Genomic DNA, 22,867 nt, shown 5'->3' with positions numbered 1-22,867 from the left:
TTGAGTTTTTAAAATACCAAGGCAATGTTCTGTAATATATGGAAAAATGATATCACAAGACAGGTATGAAGATTACAGCCAAGAATAAGGCAAAGCAATCAATCTAAAAAATGACAAAAAATACATTCATATATTATGTAGAAAAATGTACAACACTAATAGTTATTGTGAGTCAAGAACAGTCATGAAAACTATGTCCATAATCTTACTTCAGTTACTATTCTTACACACTGAAGTAGTATCTCTTGGAAAAAATGTAAAATAAATCTGTTTGAAAACATACCATAATGCTACAATGGGAAATACTTCAAATTTACTACCAGAGAGGATGCAAAGGAAACACACTTTAGTCAATGGCCTCATCTAAGGTAAACTCACATCAAAGTTAAGTCAGCACAAACACCTTTTGTGCTTCCCACCACTCTGCTTTTAGTCTGATTTGATTTCACTCACAAAGGTAAAATGGAATGAGTGACTTGTTCATTCTTTTAAATTTATTTATTTTTCTTATTTTACATATCAATCCCAGTTCCCTCTCCCTCCCTCCCATGCCCCCAACCACTCTCCCATCCTATTCCCCCCACAACACTCCCCAGGGAGGGTGATGCCTTCCACAAGGGGTCAACAAAACCTGTCAAGTCATTTGAAGTAAGGACTAGGCCCCCCCTCCTGCCTCTAGGCTAAGAGAGTATCCCTCCATGGGGAATGTGCTCCCAAAGTCCTTTTGTGCGCCAGGGATACATCCTGGTTCCACTGTCAGAGGTCCTGTAGACTGCTCAGGCCTTCTAACTGAGACCCAAGTAGAGAGGACCTGAGTCGGTACAATGCTGGTTTCCCAGCTATTAGTCTGGGGTTCATGAGCTCCCCCTTGTTCAGGTCAGCCGTCTCTGTGGGTTTCTGCAGCCTGGTCTTGTCCCCATTTTCTTATCACTTCTCTCTCTGCCTCTGGATTCTAGTTCGGCTCAGTGTTTGGTTGTGGGTGTTTTTGCTTCTGTTTCCATCAGCTACTAGATGAGGGCTCTATATGATGGTGGATCTCATCAGGGAAGGGCCTTTTCACTGTTTCTCAGATTGTTAGTTGGGGTCAGTCTTGTAGGTCTCTGGACATTTCTCTAGAGTCAGTTTTCTCTTCAAACCTATAATGGCTCCCTCTTTTATGGTCTCTCTCTCTCTCTCTCTCTTTTTTGCTCTCGTCTATTCCTCCTCTGCCTCAATCTTCCTATTCCCACGTGCTTTCCTCTCCTCCCCTTCCCTTCCTTCTAGCTCCCTCTCCATTCACTGTCCCACCACACCCCACCCCACCCCCGACTCCCAATATGCTCAGGAGGTCTTGTCCCTTTCCCCTTCTGTGAGGGACCTTGTATGAATCTCTTAGGTTCCTCCTTGTATCCTAGTTTCTCTGGCAGTGTGAATTACAGGCTGGTGATCCTTTGTTCTATGTCTAAAATCCATATAGGAGTAAGTACATACCATGTTCTTCTTTTTGTGACTGGGTTACCTCATTCAGGATGGTTTCTTCAAGTTCCATTCATTTGCCTGCGAATTTCAAGATTCCATTGTTTTTTTCCCCACAGATTAGTATTCCATTATGTAAATGTGCCACATCTTCTTTATCCATTCTTCAGTCGAGGGGCATCTAGGTTCCTTCCAGGTTCTTGTTATTACAAATAATGCTGCGATGAGCACAGTTGAACAGATGTCCTTGTTGCATGATTGTGGATCATTTGGGTATATGCCTAAGAGTGGAATTGCTGGATCCTGTGGTAGACTGATTTCCCATTATCCTGAGGAACCACCATACTGATCTCTAAAATGGCTGTGCAAGTTTGCACTCCCATCAGCAGTGGAGGAATGTTCCTTCCAGAACTTTCTGTAGGGCTGGATTTGTAGATATGTATTGTGAAAATCTGGCTTTGTCACTGAATATCTTGTTTTCTCCTTCTATAATGATTGAGAGTTTTTCTGGGTATAGTAGGCTGGGCTGGCATCTGTGGACTCTTAGTACTTACAGAACATTTACCCAGGACCTTCTGGCCTTGAGAGTTTCCATGGAGAAGTCAGGTGTAATTTTGATAGGTCTGCCTTTGTTACCTGGCCTTTTTCCTTTGCTGCTCATAATATTCTTTCTTTATTCTGTATGTTAGGTATTTTGATTATTATGTGTCAAGGGGTCGTTTTTCTTTGGTCCAGTCTATTTGGTGTTTGGTATGCTCTTGTACTTTCATAGTCATATCCTTCAGATTGGGAAAGTTTTCTTCAATGATTTTGTTGAATATGGTTTCTACACCTTTGAGCTGGGCTTCTTCGCCTTCTTCTATGCCTTTTATTCTTAGGTTTGGCCTTTTCACAGTGTCCCACATTTCCTGGATGTTTTATGTTAAGAATTTGTTGGATTTAAATTTTCTTTGGTCGATGAATCTATTTCCTCTAGTTTATCTTCAGTGCCTGAGTTCCTCTCTTCGATCTCCTGTATTGTTGGTTATGCTTGTAAACCCTTCTTTTTATTTAGACAGAAAAGAGGAGATGATGGGAGATGTCATTCTGTAAATATGTTTCTCATACTGGTTAATGAATAAATCACTGTTGGCCAATAGGAAAGCAAGATAGGCAGGACTAGGAGACAAGGAGGATTCGAGGAAGTAGTAAGGAGGAGTCAACATGGAGGCAGGAGAGAGCAGAACCGCTGGCCCCCTCTCTTGTGTATAAGACCACGTGGAAATACTTACATTAATAGAAATGGTTAATACTTAAGCTAGCTGATAAGAAACTAGTAACTGGCCAACAGAATTATATCAAATACAGAGTCTCTGTGTATTAAATGGGGCTGGCGCCGCAGTGGGTCCAGGCCGGCAGGGAAAACCTACTTGTAACAACCCTCAGAGTGTAGACCTTCACACTCTGACTCAGGAAAGGCAATACCCCAAATTACTCACGAGAAGCAGTTTTAATGCAAACTGCAAGAGGACTTTTTATTCCAAGTGCACTAGGGTCCACAGTCATATGCCATACAGGGGTAGAGGACTGAGGATCCCGAGTACAGAATTGAGACAACTTTTATAGGGTTTACAACAAAGCCTGCACATCGTAAACCAATCATCTCATAGCATTAAGAGCCTGTGAGGTGCGGGCCAATCAATTTCAACCAATTTATAGTTTTTAGACCAATCATTTTAAATCATCCAAGCCTGTGCTTTATAGACTCATCAGTTTTCTACAGCCCCAGAGTTTTGCATTTGTGCAGACTCCTATACCTTTCACCTATTTACAGGCAGAGGACAGGGTCTGGAATTTAAGGTATTTAGGGCTTTTTAGGTAGTATTTTTAAACTTCTGGCTTCCTGGGGGGTCATTGGAGAGTTAGGCTGTATTTTTCCATCCTTACACTTGCATCTGTAGTTCCTGTTCGTTTGCCCAGTTTTTCTATTTCCAGCATTCCCTCAGATTGTGTTTTCTTTATTGTCTCTATTTCAGTTTTAAAGTTTTGAACTGTTTGAGTTGTTTCCTTCATCTGTTTGATGTTTTTTCTTGGCTTTCCTTACTTTCTTTAAGAGATTTGTTCATTTCTTGCATTTTTTTGCTTGGTTTTTATTTTTTCCATTTCCCCTCCTCCCCCACTTCTTTAAGGGATTTTCTCATATCATCTTTGAGGGCCTCTATCATTTTTATGAAGTTACTTTTTTAATTGTTCTCTTCTGCTTCTTCTGCTTTGGTGTGGTCAGGTCTAGTTGGTGTAGAGTCCCTAGAATCTGCTGTTTTCTTGTATTGCTGTCTTCCCATCGCTCTCCCCCCCCCCCCCCCATTCTCCAGGTGGGCATAGTTGGGTCAGGACTTCGATGTCTGTAACTCTGGGTGGTCTAAGCTCTCTAGAAAGTCTCTCCTGCAGCAGAGGCCCTGCGATAGGGGTCAAAGAATAGGCAGGCAGGGACTCAGGGTGGTCCCTTGTGGATAGGCGGGTCCAGTGTACTCAGAGCAGATCCAGGAAGTTCCCCTGAGGTGGAGGGGTTGTTGGACCCGCACTTTGGCCCAGTGCTCAACCAGAACAGTGGAGCAGTGGCCCAGTAGGACACAGAGTGAGGATAGGGCAGCTTCTGGGTGGAGTGGTTTGTGGATCAGAGTACTAGGACTGTACTATCTAGGGAGAGGATATGGGGGGGGGGGTGACTTGTTCATTCTATTCCATTTTATTACTCAATCTTTCAATTTTAGGTACCGAAAGTTTGCTGAAAGAATATTCATTTCTAAATGCTCACATTTTAGATCATAGGTCTAGTCTATTCATAGATATCTACAGAGATAAACCTTACCTGAATGTCTTGCAGGCAAATTTCATGAGCGTCTAAAGAACACTGCAGTCTCGGTTCAAGTAGTTTCTTTAAATTGCCTATTGGTTCATTGATGTCTATGGCCTGGCTTACACATTCAGCTGGGGCGTAGGTCTGTTCCACAATGCTAAATGTTAATGGAGATAAAGGTTAATAATTACATGTCACTGGGATGTGAAGGTAACATGACGCACAAAACAAAATTAATACCAAAAACACCTGTGGTCTTTGAAAATCTTTTCTTTCTGTGTTCTCAACTAATTTCTTCTTTGATTCTGTGTTAGACTCACTGACTAACGGCAATAGGAATACCAAATCTTATAGTTAATTTGAAATTTAAAGCATTCTTAAAAACATGCTCAGTTATGCATACAGATTTATGGGCCAGCACATGAATAAGTGCTGGATGTATACTATCTAAGGGGAAATGGGTGCCTTTATTACATTTCAAATTATTTTCACGAGTTTAAGACTCAGAGACATTGCAATCCATTGTGTCCTTAAAATGCTGAGAACCCTGTTGGGATGGCACACAAGCTTATAGTCACACTAGGGAAGAAGAGGCAGGAGGATCCCTTCAAGGTCAACCTTAGTTCCATGGGGAAACAGAAACCAGGCTGGGTTATATGAGCCTGTATCTCAAAACCCCATATAAAAACCAAAGAAAATCAAACCAAAATTTTGTACATCATTTCTACTAATTAATTTCCTTCCCAGTATTACGTAGTAAATATAAACTGAAGTATTTATAACAATATAAGTACTTCCAATTTAACTTGAATACTATACAATTATTATAATTAGCCTCACTCCATATTATTATTATTGGGTTTTTGAGATAGGGTTTCTCTGCATAGCCTTAGCTGTCCTGGAACTCATCATATAGACCAAGCTGGCCTGGAATTCAGAGCCCTACCTGCCTCTGCCTCCCAAGTGCTGTACCAAGTCTTGTACCACTACTGCCTGGCTGGTCTTAGAAAATTATATTGCCCCTTAAAACTTACTTAGAGCTCTTTTGCATTGTTTTTTCACAATTCCAATATGTTTAAAGCCTTAAGTAATTGTACATTCCTCTTGTAAATGCTTATTGGAAAACAAAGACTGAGAAAATAGTATTTACTGAAGTTTCACAATACATTTACTTTAAATATGATGTAAATCTCTTTATAGTTATTAAAAATACATATTAAAAGTAAGTGTGAAGTGGGAACTAGAGATATACCTCAGTGGTTAAGAGTACTCTGGGGCATGACCTGGTTCTGAGTACCCACATCAGGTGGCTCACACCCACCCACCTAAAACTCCAGTTGCATGATGACCTGATGCTTTTACCTCTGCTCCTACCTGAACTCATCTGCACATACTCACCCTCAGACAAATAAGTAAAATGAAATTTTCTAATAAAATGAAACGTGAGTGAGCAGCTAGGATAGGGAAATGGCTCAGGAGGGTAGCACTTGCTGTACTCCGTGAGGACCAGAGTTTGGCCCCTGAACCCATGTAAAGAGAGGTGTGATAGTACACACCTTGCCAGTGGTAAGACAGGAGAACCCCCCCCCACCCCAGGCTAGCTGGGTGGGCCTGTGCAGTGGCAGACACTAGATACCTGTTTAAACAAACTCGATGGTAGGACCAACACCTCAGGCTGACCTCCACATGCTGTGGCATGTAGGCATCCACATTCAACACATACAAACATGCCTAAGTACATGAGTGTGTACACATACACAATTTGTCATTTTATTTTTACATATCTTCCAAGTATAATAATATACATACATATTTAAGTGAATATATATAACACATTCCTTCTTAAAATAATTAACATTTATAAGACAGAACCACTCATGATTTAAAACAGTATATTTTAAAATAATAGTATATGATTATCCTTGCTCAATACAAAGAATGTTCTCTGTTTTGACTAAGTGAGCCCTTTCAGCATATTTTTCAGCTATAAGCACAGAAGCCTATTCTTTTCAGTAATAATGATTTTTAAAAGATCCAAAAATGCAACTTAAAATCAGATTCTAAAATTTCACATCTATGAATAGCAACATTTCCTGTTGCAAACTTATAAACCTTGGGAAATCTAAAAATCTTAATAAGCAGCTTCTTTCAAAGAAATGTGAATGATGTCACATTTTTGTTTCTCAATTCCTACAATGCAACCAACCACCCAGATACCTGCAAAGGCCTGTGATCTCACTTGCCTGAACCAGGGTTGAGCTGTGTGGCCAAATGCTATAGGTTTTTAGGCTGAGATTTTAAAAGTCACCTTGGTTTCTACCTTGGCATCCTCTCAGACTATCTGAAAAGCCCTAGAGAAAGGCTTGCTGGACACACTGAGGCTGCCTGCCAACAATATCAAGAGTGATCTTTGGGGAAGACACTATAGATCCAGATCAAAACCACCCAGCGATGCTGTTCCTAGGTTCTTGACTCTCTGAAGCGCTCATCAGTGATATGTGTGTGTGTGTGTGTTTAAGAGAAGCATGCATTCTATTCTGCTGCTGCAGAAAAGGACAAACAAATCCAAAGCTCTTTAGCACTGAAGTTTTAAATCTCAGTTGTCTTCTCAACTCAGCATCCTCTATATCTATGTCATAGTGGCTTGTCTTCTGCTACTCCATAGAGTCCACCATGACCTTTCAGCCCCAATTAGCTTCAGTATATTAATCCTGTCTCCAGCTTTATCATCTCCTACAACCTCCTCACTGACTTTTCCCAATCTGTTTCTATCAGAATCTCTCCCTTGATTCTGAATTCATCACTACCCCCTTTCAAGTAATAAGACTCCATTGTCATTCCAAAAAGCAACACTTTTACTGTTATGCTCAGTCCTGTGCACACAGGTGATCCTAGACCAGTATGTCTCCTCAAACACAATGAGACCTTCATAAGGACATTTAAAATGTCTTATTTTACTAATTTTATTCTCGTCAGTTACCAATATACAGCAGCCATTCATAAATAACCAATGTTAAATTCAGGTTGAATTAAACTGTCTTTGAAATAAGAATGACCAGCCTTTAATACAAGAATTAAAGAGGAAAAAAAAAAAAAAATCAAAGAAATGCCTTTTAGATGGCGTTAGAGGCCAGCTTTTATAACTGTGTGATCATTATCAAGTACATTTACTACTCCTTATATTTCAGAAGTGCCTTTCATTCTATTAAAGTTGGAGGGGAGGAACAAAAATAAACATATAGGCCCGGTCCTTGACTGTAATCTGGCATACCAGTAATATTGAAAACTGATCAGTTCAGAAATGCTGACCTCTCTTCTGTGCACTCTGGTTTCTCAGTTCCATCAATCTCAATTTCTATCAGTTCTTCTGCTTCTCTCTTAGTCATGGCTGAAGTATTTCAAACGGTCAGTCCTGGAAGAGTTACATTTTAAAGAGATGAGATTTTTTTTAAACATCATGTGTATAAGCAAAAATGATATGCAAGAAAAACGAGCAAATCTGAGGTAAAGCAGAGAAGTGTTCTTTATATACTTGAAGGCTCATCTGCAGCATTAATAAACTAGTTTTGTTTAAATTGGTATTTATCAGCCTGATATAGTGATTTCACTGGAACTTTGCTAGCCCAGTCTAAGTCAGTAATTCATTCAAGACACTACAAAGGCAAATGGAAGTTACAGCAACTATATTAAAGCAACGTGGATTCAAACGTAAAGGTGAACACGGGAGATGGATACAACTATCTAGCTAAAAGTCCGATCCGGTTGCATAGGTTAAAATCCTTGTTTAATGCACAAGTTAGAGAACAGAAAAGACACCTACAGCACCTGAAAGTGACCATCAAGTGGAACAGCCCAAACATCGTTAATTAACAACCAAAGAGAGAAAATACAATCTGGGACAAACTACGCAGAGTTGGCAAAGCATGACATAGAAATAGGAAATTCACACAAAAGCTAACTAAAATAATTCAGGATATGAAGACATGCACAGGCACAAATCACTGCAAAATGACATTTATTCACGTTGTATTGTGCATTTCCTAGAAAATGCAGTCAACATTAGGAAAAGTGTGAAGAGCAAAAACCAAATCTGATGAAAGGTTAAAAGCCAAAGACCCGTCTTCAGGTGAACTATCATTTTTCTTTTCAGTTCTGAAGACTCCGAGGTTTTTTTTTTTTTTTTTTTTTTTGTTTGTTTTTTTGTTTTGCCAAAAGACTCTGGTGAACAGTGTTTGTTATTTCAGTCCTTGGCCCTATTTGCTCTCCTAACACTTCCAACTTAACATCTCAGTACTTACTTCACTACTTCATGACCCTGTACCCAAGATACACATCTGTGGTAAGATGGGCGTAGGTCCACTCGGCATACACGTAAGGAGAAAGAAAAGGTGCTAAAGAGGGGGTCACTATGTCGTGGAGTACCTAAGAATGCCACAGCGGTCAATCTGTTCAAATCCTTTGCTCTGGGCAGCATTCGGACCCGCTGTTACTTCCAACTACATATGGGGTTTTAAACATCACACTTACTTATTGCCAGGCATGGTAGTGAACTGCTTTCATGCCAGCGCTCAGAAAGCAGAGGCGCACAGACCCCCTGCATTGTAGGCCAGCCTAGTCTAAAAAGCAAGTCTGGGGCCAGCCGGGGCTAGACAGTGAGATATGTTAGCGTGCATGTGCATGTGTGCACATGTGGTGGTCAGAGGGCAGACGGTGGCGGTCAGCTCGGTCAGCTCTCTCCTGCCACTTGAGTTCCGGGGCTTGAAGTCTAGGTAGGCAGGCTCGGCAGCAAGTGTCTTTCCTGTCGAGCCATCATCCCACTGGCCGAACCTACGGGTTTGTTTGCAAAAGACTACTCATCGTCCAGAAACGCTGCACTGGCAGCACTCTCTCTGCTGTTAACCCCGGGGTGGCACCCTGAAACGCCATCGTCGGGGTCACTGCACTACACCGACGGACGACAAAGGGGGGGGGGAGCGGGCAAGCTACATGAACCTTTACTGACTTCTTCCTCTAAGAACAGAGAGGCACGTAAAGATCAGTATGACGGCAGGGGCGCAAGTCTCGGACAGTTGCATGTGGAGTGCGGGAGCCGGGGAGCCGGGGAGGCCGACGCCCGGGGGAGCCGGGACTACGAGGACTGCAGCGCGCGCAGCGTCCCGCCGCGCGGCGCGGGCCCGGACCGCGGCGCTCCCGGCTCCCCGCGCCCCTCCCCTCGGCTCGGCTCCCCGCACGGCCTCTCCCGCCCCTCCCCACCCGGCTCCCTCAAGTCTCCACGAACGGAAATGGGAGTCGCGACGCCGGGGACCAGCGGAAACAAAACACAGAGGCGGCCGCGGGGGGGCCGCGCCGGGGGGGAAGAAGCCCCGGAACCAGGCCGGCCGCGCGGGCCCGCGCTCCCCCGCCGGCCCGCGGCCGCACTCACCAGCTCCGGAATCCGGCCCGTGGCCCGCCCTCGGCCGCGCTCCACAGCCGGCTGGGAACGGCGGCGGCGCGGGCTCCACGTGCAGCGCCTGTCCGGGTCAGCCGCGCCGCTCCCGCGACTCGCACACTCAGAGGCCCCGGGGCCCTTCCCGCGGAATCGGCGCTCAGGAACCCCAGCCCCTCTCCCGCCTCCCAGGCACCCCTGGGCCCGGAACTACAACTCCCAGCAGGGTGCGCGACACGAACGCCCGCCGCAACGGAGGCTCACGAGGCACAAACGCCCCACGCCGCTTGGTGTTTTTTTTTTTCTTCTTCTTCTTGTGGTTGGTTTGTTTTTTTTTTTAAACGCGCTCGCTTTCCCTTCCCTCCCCCACCCCGCTGCATCCACCCCTCCCCACCCCCTCCCAGCCCCAAGCAACAAGACGCTGACGCGGAAGGGAGCTTGAACTAGGAGCGAGAGAGGACAAAGCACGCATGCGTACAGTGCACTGTTTCCCAGGAGGGAAATAGGGGCGAAGGGAAGGGAAGGGAAGATGGCGGAGTCTTGGCTAAGGGACCCGGAAGCACTTACCCTCCACTTCCTCCTCCTGTCTGGCTTCTGTCTCACCTAGAGGCGTCCGGTCGCAGACTGTCTCCGAGGCGCTTCCTGTCCGGTGAGCGTCGAACGACTGAAGCGGCGGCCCATAATGCACTGCGGCGGCGGGTAGGCGTGCGTGGGCGGGGCCAGGGCCGGAAGTGGAACGGTGTCGGCGGCGGCGGCGGCGGCTCTGGCAGCTCGGGACGCAGTGCAAGGTGACTGGGAGGGGGGACCAGGCCGGCGTGGCCTCTTGGGACCGCGCTCGTGGGTTTCCTCACGGCTCCAGGGCTGCTCCGCCGCCACCCCTGCTCTAGTGGGCGGGAGCAGCCCTGTGCCCTTGGCACCTTCACGGCCTGCCTGGCCCGAGGTCACCGGTGACCTGGGCCCCGCGGGGCATCGGAGTTTGCCTTAGGGCTCCGGGCGGAACCGGTTGTTCGTGCCCTTCTGAGGGCGGGGTGGCGGGTCTGCCGCCCGCCCCGGGCAGCCCAAGGTGAAGGCTCGCCAGAGGAGCTGGCGAATTGTGCTCGAGCCGGTCGTGCCCCGTCTAAGACTCCGAAGGGGGGGAAAAAAGGGGTGGGGGTCTCTAGTGACAGCCCCAAAAGTTTGCCACCAGTCTCGAAACGGTGGTGCTGAAACGGCTTTGTGGATTGACTTTATGATTAGATATTAGCGGGCAGCAAGCGGAGTAGCCTTTGGCTGGGCTGCCCGGTCATCGCTATAAATAGGAGAGCCATGCATGCGCCTACCCTAGGCTGCGCCTCTGGGTTTGGACCGCCCCCCCCCCCCATGCCTTCTCCAATGTTCTAATGTCAGACCCCTGACAGGCAGCTAGCTACTGATAGTACAGCATCATCAGAGAGTCTTGTCACGGATGATGTCTTCCACTTAGGGTCACATTTGTCTGGTACGTGGTAGTGGACAGTCCATAGTCAGCTGTCGAGTCTGAAAAAGTGGAAGGGAGTAAAGGAGAGGCAGCAAGTAGTTTTGGTAAGAGAGTATGTGTTCGTGTTTTGGGTGACTGAGGATTTAGGCTCTGGATATTACACACACATGTATGTTTGGGGCTCAGAAAATAGGGAAGGTTAGAAATGTGAGTTGGGGAATTAGTACTTTGGTGATGCATTGTTGAAAAGTGAAACTACTTTGCCTGTTTTGTAGAAGAGATGATGACTTGGGAGCAGGTTGACTGTAGAATGGTACTTTTTAACCATCTGTAAGCAAGACTAAAAGAACACCTTCCCCTAACTTTTATTTGCCTTATTCCCTAATTTCTTTAAATGGGCAGTATATTTCCCAAAATTTCTAGGGCTAAACAAGAGGTTTTTTACCCTACTGATGTATTTATTGTGTTTTCCTAGATTTTCAGAAAAGAGAAAAGACATTGAGTTGGTGATATTATAAGGTCTTTTTATTTGTCCTTTCACCAGTGTAGTTCTCTGGTAGATTATGAATGACACATTAATCAAGACTTTAAATTTCTTCAGATGTTTTCATCCTGTTTGGTGAATGATGTCTCTCTGGTTATTTGACTTCTTTGAGCAGTACTAAATGCCATTCCGGGATCTGTTGAAGTCGGTGTTATTGACACTTTAGACTGGATAACTCTCTGAGAGTGGGAAGGGTTGTTACTTTTCATGTTGTAGGAAGTATAGAAGTGTGCCTGATCTCTACCCACTAGAGGCTGCCTGCATCCAGCCCATTCAGGACAACTGCAGTTGTCTTCAGACAGCAGATGTGCCCTGGGAGATAAAAATTACACGTTTAGTAACCATTGTGCCAGTCTGCTGTATCCTAAAGGATTCTCAAACTTTCAGTGATAAATGGCTACTCCAGCCCTCCCATGCAATTGTGTATGTGTGTATATGTGTACATATGTGTGTTCCCCACACATCTGCCCTTCTCTGCCTCCCCAGTGCTGGCATTATAAGCTTGCTTCCAATCCTGACTTTCAAAACAAACAATGAAACAAAACTCGTGGGGATCAAGTGCTTTCTCTTCACCTCCGCTTTTTAATTTCATTGTTGTTAAGTTCAAGAGACAAGTGAAGTATGTCAAGTTGCTGTAAAGATTTTTGAAATCCTTGTTCCTAGTTTCTCCATTAGTATAAACTACTATCAGTATGCCCTCTGCCAGTGGACCTCTCACACAATCCAGTAGAAGTCAGGGGTCAGCAGGCAGATACAGATAAAGTCTGGGGAGAAGCAGGTTGGTGCTTCGGTGGTGGCATAGCAGGTTTTCTTCTGGGGTTTGAGTGGCCCTTTGTCAGTGACAGCTCGAGAAGCATTACCAGTATGACAGCAGACTACAGCACAATGATTATTAAACAGATGTAAAGTGGGAGAAAGCTGTTTTATTTCCCAGGGTACATTTACTGTCTAAAGAAGCTATCCATTGAAATGTGGCCCTTCTATTGCCATTTCACTAGGGTTTGGTGAGCCCTTTCACTTCAGAAGCTAAGTCTAGGTCTGAAGAAATTTTTCTTCTAAGTTTCAGCCTTCCTGTCTCTTGGTTTCGGACTTCCTGCTAGGGTGTCTTTGTTGTAATTTGTAATTTTGCATTTGATCTTTAAATGGTTAACTCAGGTCTCAACAAGAATTTCCTGTCCTTTATGTAGCTGTCAACATTTTCAGCTAGAAAATCAATTTGTTTTAGCTGTAGGAGGTCTACGAACTTGAAAAGCTTTAAGCTCTGATTATTAAACTTTTTACTTTGACCTTCTGCAGACTCCCTCTGATGAGCTTGTATCATCTGATCTCTCTGTTACTGCAGGGCTCACTTGACGTGGTTGCTGTGTTTCTTTTGGAAGTTGATTTGGTTGTAACAGTATTAAGTGGCCAGGATCCTATGATGTTAGCAGGCAGGGCTCTTTTCTTTCCTGTGGACCTGATAAGTAGACATTTCCAGCCTCTCAGTCCTGGCTAAGACAACTGTCCTTACTCCCTTTGTCCAGCTGCCCGTTAGCCCTTTGAGAGGTCATGGAAACTGGCACAGTATGAACAAATTGTCTTTTCCTGCTGGAGACAAATAGCTTCACCTCACTGTTTCCTCAGGTCCAAGATTAAGTTCCTGGGAGGAAAAAGCACCACCCCAGATTTTGTGCTTTCTCTCTCCTTTAACCCTCGTAGAACTCCCAGCTATCCTGTGACCCAGTGCCTTTTGGTAAGAAGCAAAGGCCTTGTAAGGGAAGAGTCATTGCATATGTCTGTACCTGGCCGGACATAGCCCTAGTTCCGGTGTAATGTGATTCTCTAACTTAATTCATGGGATAGGGTATCGCCATTGATGTATTAGAAGTGTTTTGTGACAAATAAATAACCTCTGATGCTTGTGTAGTACCAGAGATTCACCATGATTCTCCAGAGGATCTTCAGGCTCTCCTCTGTCCTTCGGTCAGCAGTCTCTGTGCATTTGAGGAGGAACATTGGGGTTACAGCGGTGGCATTTAATAAGGAACTTGATCCCATACAGAAACTCTTCGTGGACAAGATAAGAGAGTACAAATCAAAGCGACAGTAAGTGGGTAGATGATGTGAATATAAGTATTCAAAGTATATAAATTATAAGATGTAAGTCCTAACTGTGTCTTCTTTATAAAGACTCCTAGGACAATTCTAGTAAGTCTTTTGTCATTTGAAGTATAGCACAATAATGTCATTACAATGAAATAAGTCAAGTCACAGAAGTATATGGCATCTTGAAATCATTTAGTAGCTAATTTAAGAAAATTGAGTCCTGTAGACATTGATTAGCTTAACATCCTAAAACTAAGAATGATTGGGCAAAACATAAAATCAGAGAATTCCAAATCATTTTGTTTTTTTCTATGATATGATTTGGGGTGTGCATAAACAGCATTTTTCTCTTTAAACGGCATGAAGTAGAACTTGGAAAAACATAATTGCAAACCACACACTTGAGACGAATGTCCAATTTATCCATCATTTGGTTCAACCCCTAAATCTTATGAAAATGATACACAGCCGTGTATAGTTCTTTTCTTTAGTCATCTGTCATTTATAAAGAACATTGCTGCTAACTGATATGGACCATGTTTTTACAAAATGTAGATTCTTAAAACCTGATAGAAGTGTAAAGCTTATAAACAAATAAATGTAAGAAAATGGTTAGATGCTAGGTGACATCTATGTTTGAAAAGTTGAAAGGAAAAATATTCTTTGTAGCTGGAGACATTTTTGAAAGACATTTTGGAAAAGTTCTCATTAGGGCTTTGAAGGCAATGTTTGGGGTCATTCTGCCCTTTTGAGGATCTTACGGGTAGCTGTAAATCATCTTTCCATTTAAAAAAAAAAAAAAGAATTGAGTCATGATTTTCCTTACAGCTTGTTTTCTGTCAACTAGAAGGCACACTCAGGACTATACCAGGTTAGGGAATAATAGGCTATTTTTTTTCCCCCTCAAGACAGGGTTTCTCTCTGTAGCCTTAGCTGTCCTGGAACTAGCTTTGTAGACCAGGCTGGCCAAGAATAATAGTTTTAAAGAAAAATGATGTTAGATTTAACATTTCAGGTGTCTGATCTGGGTTTTGCTGGAGATTTTTTTTTTTTTTTTTTTTTTTTTTTTTTGTTTTATTGGTTTGGGTTTCTTTTTTTATCTGCACTGCATCATTCTTCATATGCTTGCAACTAAGATCTTAAGAGGGTCTGATTAATACAAGTCTTTGATACTAACAGACCTTGAATGCTAGAAATTTGTTTGAAGTTACTTTATCTCTGAAAGCTGTTCTAAAAGTTTGAATTAAAATTCAGATACTAAAAAGTTTTCTTCCCCACCATACTTTCACTTTTAAAATTTCTTACAACTTGGTGGAAGAGTGTAATTTCAGTTTTGTTTTGTATTCTGATTAGTGCATAAATCATTTTCTCTGTTTAATTGTACACTAGGACATCTGGAGGACCTGTTGATACTGGCCCCGAGTATCAGCAAGAACTGGACAGAGAGCTTTTTAAGCTTAAACAAATGTTTGGTAAAGGAGATATGAATACGTTCCCTACCTTCAAGTTTGAAGGTAAGTCTAAACACAAATTAAATTTGGGGGATTACTATAGGTTGACAATATTTATGTACATTTTCTTTTGGGTGTTCATGCTAGGGTCAGACCTAGGACCTTGCCTCTGTTATCAAACACTGTCACTGAGCTATACTTCATTCTTGAGTGTTTTTGCACTGTTTGGAGGTTAAGTGACAGTTACATGTGAAGTTCCTATAAGCGTGCTGTGTTCGTGAGGGGGCACTGGATCTGTTTCACGGGGACCAAAGAGCACAGGAATTATGATACCTTTCTCATTTGATTGGTCTAATCTCACAACCCCATTTATGCTGCGTCCACTAATAGAGCGAGCCCTAGTCACAGAACCTGTTGAAAGTTTGGTGGTTATTAGTTTAAGAAAACAAATGTTTTCTTAAAACTGGTAAACTTCAAGCTTTGTAGACAGTTTTGTTATTGTAGTATGGCTAAGCCTGAAATTTTTTCCTCTTTTTAGATCCCAAATTTGAAGTCTTCGATAAGCCCCAGGCCTGAAGAATATTATAAAATTCATCTGGTAATTTGTCATGAATTAGTTGTACAACTAATTTTAAAAATTCAAATAAACATCCATTTCACAGTTATCAAATGTCCTTTAAATTTCTTTGGTGATATGGAGTATGCGCCTGGGGTTGATTTGTCTCTGGGTTGTTTCTAAATCATTTCGTTTGGTTAGAATGAAGCAGATGGAAATTTTTGATAAATTGGGTGAAATTGCCTTATTCCTTCTAGACTCTTCCCGGTGTGGAGACCATCACCTAAAGGAATGTTTGCTGTAAAGAGGATGTTATAATTATCTTTTTTTGGCTGGTGGGGTGGGGATCGGGTGTCAAGACAGGCTTCCTCTGTATAGCCCTGACCGTCCTGGATCTCTGTAGACCAGACTGGCCTCAAACTGACATAGATCTGCCTGCTTCTGCCTCCTGAGTTCTGAGATTAAAGGCTTATGCCACCACTGCTTGGCTTTGTTTACTGTATTTTCCTTCTTAAATGAGTGGCTTTGTCATGGCTTTCTTGGGAAACTGTGTAACTTACTATGCACAGAAATGTCTGTTGTGTCTTAACCACTGCCAGCTCAAACTGATGTCCCTCATTTTTACCTGCAGGTTATATTATATATGGATTCAGGAGGGAACGTGGTTTGGAACAAAAGGTTCTAAAAGATGTAACTGTATGTAATGTTCTTTGGCCCAGCCATTAAAGAGTCAGCAGCTATATCCTGAGGGTGTTTCAGATCAGGAACTTTACATCAAAGTTCCCACAGCTGTGGGTGGCGCTCAAGGAAGTTAGCCTTTGAAGGGTAATAGCCCGTCCTGTCATCTTATATCTGACAGTGGCTCTGACATGCCAGAGTATGAGTTTATTAAACCTTTAGCTACCTTGGAGGCAAATTGGAGAGTAAGATTCCGCATGCCTTTGATGATTTCTGCCCAAGTCTTTCTCTCTCTTTTTTTTTTATGTCTCATTCATTGCCATCACTAATGTGTTCATACAAATTTCAGCTTACATGGACTGCACAGGTCAGGGACTAGAAATCTCAAGGTGGCACTAAGCTCTAAGGGGCATTCATTCTCAGTACAGTTATCATTTCCTGTAGAAAGGCAAAACTTCAGTCTCTGAGCAGCACAACAGCCCTGTTAGTCCTGTTACATAAGTGTGTCTTTATGAATAAACCTTTTATCCTTTCTTCTCTGTCTCGCCCAAAAGTCTAGAAAGGTAAGTTTGTGCCTCTTCAGTAACTTCAGGGTATTCAACAGTAGTTGGATAATTTTTGGAAGGAAAAGTCAGTTTACAAATGAATAAAATGGGGATAATAATATGTTCCTTTGATCACAATAACTGAGAATTGAAGACAGGAGGATTGGGAGTTCAAGGTTAGCCTGAGTTACATAATGAGACCCTGTCTCAAAACAAAGAATTAGTGTATCAGTATTTAATTTAAAAGTCCAACTACAGATCATGGAGACATGCTCAACTTTGTATATCTTTAAAAATATTTATAGGTAGCACAGTAAAAGCAGAAAGCCAAGGGATAGTAGAAAGTGTCTGCCTTTCATCTTAAACCAAATGGGCCCTTCATTGGCACAATGTTCATTATTTTGAGAGCATCTTCTTTGTAGAAAGTAAAAAAATAAGTTACAGTGTATTTTTGCATTTAAATTAGTAAATTAAAAATATGACACATTAGAAATTGATGTATATTGGTACCAACAAAGCAAACATGATAGTTCATTTAGATTTCTTTACCAGTTATTACTGCTAAAATGTTCTAAACCTTAATGAACAAGAAACATGAAAAAAAGGTTTAAAAATTGTGTATAGGTCCAGGCTGAAGAGATGGCTGCTCACAACAGTCTGTCACTCTGGTTCCAGGGTATCTGGTTCCTTCTGATGTCTGATGGCACCAGCCATGCATGTGATGTACACAACATGTAAGCAACTACTCACATAGATAAAGAATTGCTAAAAGGGAAAGTAATTTCTGTTCCTACTTAATTCATGTAGTAATAATTTATAGAGCACAAACTGAGTTGTATCAGAATATAATGTTTTATTAATATTCTAAGTAGATGCTTACATTTAATCATTCCTTGTGCTTCTCAAGTATTCAGCAATTTTAGGAACTGTTTTTGTGGTAGATGCTATTAAATACCTTAGACTTTATGAAGACCTGTACAACATAGGTTGATCCTTTCTTGGAGTTTCAGATTGGTAGAGGTTCAGATATATCCATACCTATCTGTGCTATAACACAGAAACAAATAGATATCACAAAAGAATCAAATACTTTGGGAATTCAGAGAAGAAACTTGCAGCTAGGAAATGAATTGGCTTGTCAGTTAGGAGTAGATAGAATTTCCATAGCTTGTAATGAGGACTAACATTCTAATGGAAGTACTGTGAATAAATGTATTCAGAAGGGCAGAATAAGTTGTAAAGCCAAACAGTTTGGTTTGATCAGAGAATAATAATGCAACCAAAGAAGACAGCGGGATGTGGCTGATCAGGTGGGTTATAATATGAGAGCTTATGTGTAAGGGGGCAGGAGGGTTACATAGAGGAAGGATGAGAGGTGTTTAGCCGGGGGAGAGGGAAGGGAGTTGTCATTAGATGTGATAGTATGGAGGCAAACTGTCAGATGGGGTGAGAGAAGAATGCCTTAGAGCAAGTAGAGAAGTTAAGTGACTGAAAGAGGTTCTTGAGAAAGAAAGAAAGAAAGAAAGAAAGAAAGAAAGAAAGAAAGAAAGCTAAAGTCGGCATACCAGTTTTAATTGGCACCATGAGGAGGTTAAAGTTCGAGAAACTTAGGGATGGGGTGAATTTACATATAACATTGTTGATAACTAACTTTAGCATTAGACGAAAAATGAAATTGCCAGAAAATGGATGGAACTGGAAGGGTTAGGCTGAAACACAAATGTCATACATAGTTCTCCTATGGATTCTAGCTTCTAGCTACTGAATGTGTATCTTGATGGGAGGAGATGTAAGTAAAGCCCAGGGAGGTAGGGGTCCATGAGATGCAGGCTTAAGAGTAGGGTATGGGGAAGGCAAGACTGAAGACAGTTTTTGTTCTACCTGGTCCTGCAGCCATAACTTTTTGTCTCAAGTAAACACACACAGGCTTATATTAATTATAAACTGTTTGGCAATAACTCAGTCTTTGTATTGGCTAGCTCTCTCTTAATTATTAACCCATTTCTATTAATCCATGTATCTCTACTTTGTCTTTGCCTACTGGTGATAACCGGTCCTCTTGCTCCCTTGGCAGCTGCATGTCATCTTTCTGGCAGCTTCCCTCTGCGTCCTTTCCCCAGAATTCTCCTTGTCTGGTAGCCCTGCCTGTACTTCCCGCCTGGCTACTGGCCAATCTGTGTTTTATTTATCAACCAATAAAGAGAAACATTCACAGCGCATAGAAGGACATCCCCCATCATAGGACAGAGTGGAAGGAGACTATGAGAGCCATGATGGCTTTGCAGCAGGGATGGGGAACAGGAGATGGGGTTGATAACCAAACAAAATGAAGTATATAATTGGAAATGTTATTTTATAAGATACATTTTAAATACCAGAGCAGCGATGTGGAAATCACAGTGATGAAGATAAGTCTCACCATGACAGAGATAGGTTTGAGGGTCAGGGAAGGGTGGATGAGGATGAGCCAGAGGTTGCTGAGGATGAAGAGAAAGTAGAAGGAAGTGGAGAATTTAAAATGAAGAAAAAGTGTGAACTGTGGGTCAGGTGGACGTGTGTTCACAAAGACATCCAGTTCCAGCAACTGCCCTGCAAACCTGAGACGTTGCCAACTCTGAGACGTGAGGCTCTTCTTTAACCCTCTTAGAAGAGGAATGAGACTTTGCACTCCTTATCCCCAACCTGACACATAAAGCATCCAGTAAGTAGTTTTCCCTTTTCTTTCTCTGCCTTTAGACTTTGGCAGGTATCCAGACTGAGCAATGTCGAGATTCCCATCTCAAGCTGTTGAGCTACCTCACAGCTGCAGGTGGTAAGAGGGAGGGGTTTCCTGGCTTTTACTGAACAATAGGTGAGTGACTTCCCCTGCTCTGTTGAATGGGGCTAAAAAGTTGAGCTGCATGTAGCTATTTTTGTAATGTGGACTTTAATCCAAAAGTGAGCTATAGAATGAAGGAAGTTCTTTGTAGAGTTGTATTGAAAAGTAAACACTCAGACTTACTTAAGTTAACCCCCACCCTAACTAAAAATAAGTTGGCTCTAGTTACAATAGCAAAAATACTAAAACAAAAGTTGTGACCATAGTTTCGAGAGCCCGATTGCAGGTTCACTGTGGAAAAACAATCAAAATGCTCTACAAACTACAATTTGATTTTGATACATTATAAGTGTTCAAGACTCAGAAAACACAAGTGTGGATGGCAGTGAGCACTGACTGACTTAACCGCAAGATTGGTGTTCTCAGTTGCTGCCTTTGTGTAAAAGAATGTATTCTTTACTCGATGATTTCTGCTTAGCTGTGTACAGTGCTTTAGTTAATAATGTGTAATAGGTATTGGCACAGACTTTTGGGTTTTTACATTGCATAAAGTGAATCTTTAGGCTTCATTCAGTGTCTTAAAAGGAAGCTTTTCATCTATTAGCAAAATTAAGGCACTGCATAATTGTCCTCTCACACTGTGGATTTGTGTCATTTAAGTTGAAGGGTGGATCTGGTGATGGTGGTATATGCCCTGAAGAGGCATCCTTGAGAGATGTATGTTACTAAAGAAGGGTAACATTCCTTCTACCCAAGCAAATCTCATAGTCATGGCATAGGCAACATTTACCCTGATTTCTTATACACCACAGATGTTTCTTTGTCATTTGGAACCAGCAGTGAGGAGATTGTACATGTGCAAATCCCACCTGAAACTTTACTTGGAACAGAGAGAGGCACACTTGCTTGCTTGTTCTCTACATAGTGTGACAGAGTTCAGTGGTTGCAACAGGAACCATGGGAGTTAAAATACCTATTGTCTTGTTCTTTGTAGAGTTGGCTGGCTTGACGCAGTGTGAATCTGACTTGAGAGTAGAGCCATATTACAGAAGTTAGACCTCTAGAGAGGAGTCTATTGAGAAGGTTTGAAGGCCACAAAGTAACAGGGGAGTAGTAGGGCAGTGGGCCACTCCCCAGTGACCTGATTACTACCAAGTATTCCATGTGTTCAGGAAGCCCTGAGATTCTGCTTTGCCTTTTGGGTAGAAAGAACAAATTCTTTTGAAGCCAATTTGACCATGTTCAAAGCTGGCAAAAGGAGTGAATGACTTTTCCATGCTATTACCCAGAACTAGACATCCCTACTTACATTTTGTTTTCAGCGGGGATAAACCAATCCCCAAAAAGCCTGCTTTGATTATTGAGCCTTGGGAATTTCATATTCTGACAACAGCTGGTAGCCTTCGTGGTTAAGCAGTTCAGAAAACATTAGACCCATGTCTCATTTCAGTCATGGTTTCTCATGTGCCTGTGCTGTATAAAGCAAGCTGGGAGTCAAAAGGACCTCGTTCATTCACATTTTACATACAGGCAAATGCTTCTCTCCTCCATGTCCCCCTTTCGTTATAAGCAGATTGGCAACCCCTTGTCCTCAGTAGTGCGGGACTAGCCCAGCTCAGAAATGTTTTTAGAGACAGATGTAAGGTCACCATTCATGCCGAGAAAGGTGTCTACAAACTTGTATAGGTTCTAGTAGTGCATTCTGATGTCCAGGTCACTGAGCCTCTCCAAAGGAGTCCCAGGAAATAGAGATAGCAGCAAGCAGCTCCATCCTTGTTGGTTTTTGTTCTGAGATGTGAAAGGAAACACAAAGTGCAAATCCTTGGGCCTAAGACACAGCCTTGGGCTTCCTTTGACGAGCGGATAAATTAGAGACAAAGGACCACAGCCATAGGGTTATTTAGAGGCAAGAAAAAGAAGGTCCTGGTGGGAATTTTGAGTTTCCATTCTTTAGAGTCTTCACTGAACACATAGGCCACTCTTGCTTGGAGAGAAGAGCACATGTAGTACACACTCGCCTCTTGGGTTAGCTCCACAGTCAGTATGATAAGTTAAACTTTCTAGAACAGGACATTCATGTGCGTGTCACAAAACTCTGAATATTACCAGCTATTTCACTTCTCTTTAGTTTAGTCACAAGATGCCAGATTGCATTTTAGGTGACAACAAGAACGTTCTTAAAATAACAATTTCAGGTGAATTAAAGGTCATAAAAATTGTGATGTCATTTTCTCATCCATCTCTGCAAATGCAAGACAAAGCAGATTTTTTATAATGTTTTAATAACTTGTGTGACAACTGTGGTTTGGTGCATCTTGAAATTGGAATTCTTTTAAATTATAAAGGATTTTGTGTGCTTGAAATCCTAGAAAAGAAAGGAAAAAATTAAATATGTGCTACTTCATATATAAAAGCATTTATATAAATCCTAAGAATGTCAAACTAAGATTCTTAAGAGTTACAGTCAGTCAGCATATATGTAGCCAAATCTAATTTTATGGACAATTAAGTAAAAGTTAGAAGCCAAGAAGCTTGGACCTTCCCGAGAGTAAAGAACTTGGAGCAGGAGCAAGAGGAATGTGTCTTGTTAGGCATGTGCTAGGCCACTGTTGCTGCTCATCCAGTAGCGCACAGGACAATACAGCAATGTGGCCCGACACTGAGAGATGGGAACCCTACCACAGAACACAACCGAACTGGAGATGTGGGAAGCTGGTGAGTGTAACTGAAACGAGGGAGAGAGAGAGCCCCTTTCCTTTTAATTCAGAGACAGTCCTTTTTATCATCTGACAGACCAGGATTATTTTATTCCAGTCTTGAAGGTTTTCTTTGTAAATTATGGATGATGATTAGACATATTTGTCCTCTAATTGAAGAGTAGTATAGTAAACTACAATATGGTGACTTCTGTCATAGATCCTAAGCTTTACAGAGCCATAATGGGCATTAAATACCACTGTCTACTGGAGTCACCTAAATGTTTAAGGTACTGGAGCCCGAGTAGTGCTGGAAGAAGCC

General features: G+C 42.3%; 3 protein-coding genes across 6 annotated transcripts in view; 1 reads left to right on the top strand and 2 right to left on the bottom strand.

The window, feature by feature from the left end:
- Positions 1–10,400, bottom strand: part of Gabpa (GA binding protein transcription factor subunit alpha) — a 32,841-nt gene extending 22,441 nt beyond the window's left edge. For 2 of the 3 annotated variants that reach the window (XM_051191786.1, XM_051191788.1), the window contains exons 1-3: positions 9,714–10,012; positions 7,601–7,703; positions 4,304–4,448 (exon numbers count right to left, since the gene is read on the bottom strand). In XM_051191786.1, the coding sequence (XP_051047743.1) occupies positions 4,304–4,448; positions 7,601–7,677 (222 nt within the window). In that variant the 5' untranslated portion in view covers positions 7,678–7,703; positions 9,714–10,012. Of the gene's footprint in view, positions 1–4,303; positions 4,449–7,600; positions 7,704–9,713; positions 10,013–10,283 lie in introns of those variants that run through there. The other variant, XM_051191787.1, reaches the window with a different exon arrangement.
- Atp5pf (ATP synthase peripheral stalk subunit F6) lies at positions 10,342–15,922 on the top strand. 2 transcript variants are annotated; one of them, XM_051191791.1, is made up of 4 exons: positions 10,342–10,365; positions 13,623–13,801; positions 15,191–15,315; positions 15,791–15,922. In XM_051191791.1, exons 2-4 carry the CDS (start codon positions 13,638–13,640, stop codon positions 15,826–15,828), a joined length of 327 nt encoding a protein of 108 aa, XP_051047748.1. In that variant the 5' UTR covers positions 10,342–10,365; positions 13,623–13,637; the 3' UTR covers positions 15,829–15,922. The 2 variants fall into 2 exon arrangements, with proteins under 2 accessions (XP_051047748.1, XP_051047747.1); XM_051191790.1 differs by having other exon boundaries at positions 10,352–10,504.
- Positions 15,923–17,864: 1,942 nt separating this feature from the next.
- Positions 17,865–22,867, bottom strand: part of Jam2 (junctional adhesion molecule 2) — a 45,438-nt gene continuing 40,435 nt past the window's right edge. The window contains exon 10 of the mRNA XM_051191789.1: positions 17,865–22,214. Coding sequence (XP_051047746.1) covers positions 22,182–22,214 — 33 coding nt within the window. The 3' untranslated portion in view covers positions 17,865–22,181. The remainder of the gene's footprint in view (positions 22,215–22,867) is intronic.

Source organism: Phodopus roborovskii, unplaced genomic scaffold (genome assembly GCF_943737965.1).
Source record: "Phodopus roborovskii unplaced genomic scaffold, PHOROB, whole genome shotgun sequence".
Classification (NCBI taxonomy): domain Eukaryota; kingdom Metazoa; phylum Chordata; class Mammalia; order Rodentia; family Cricetidae; genus Phodopus; species Phodopus roborovskii.
Note: the sequence above shows the minus strand (reverse complement) of the source record. Positions and strands in the feature narration are given on the sequence as shown.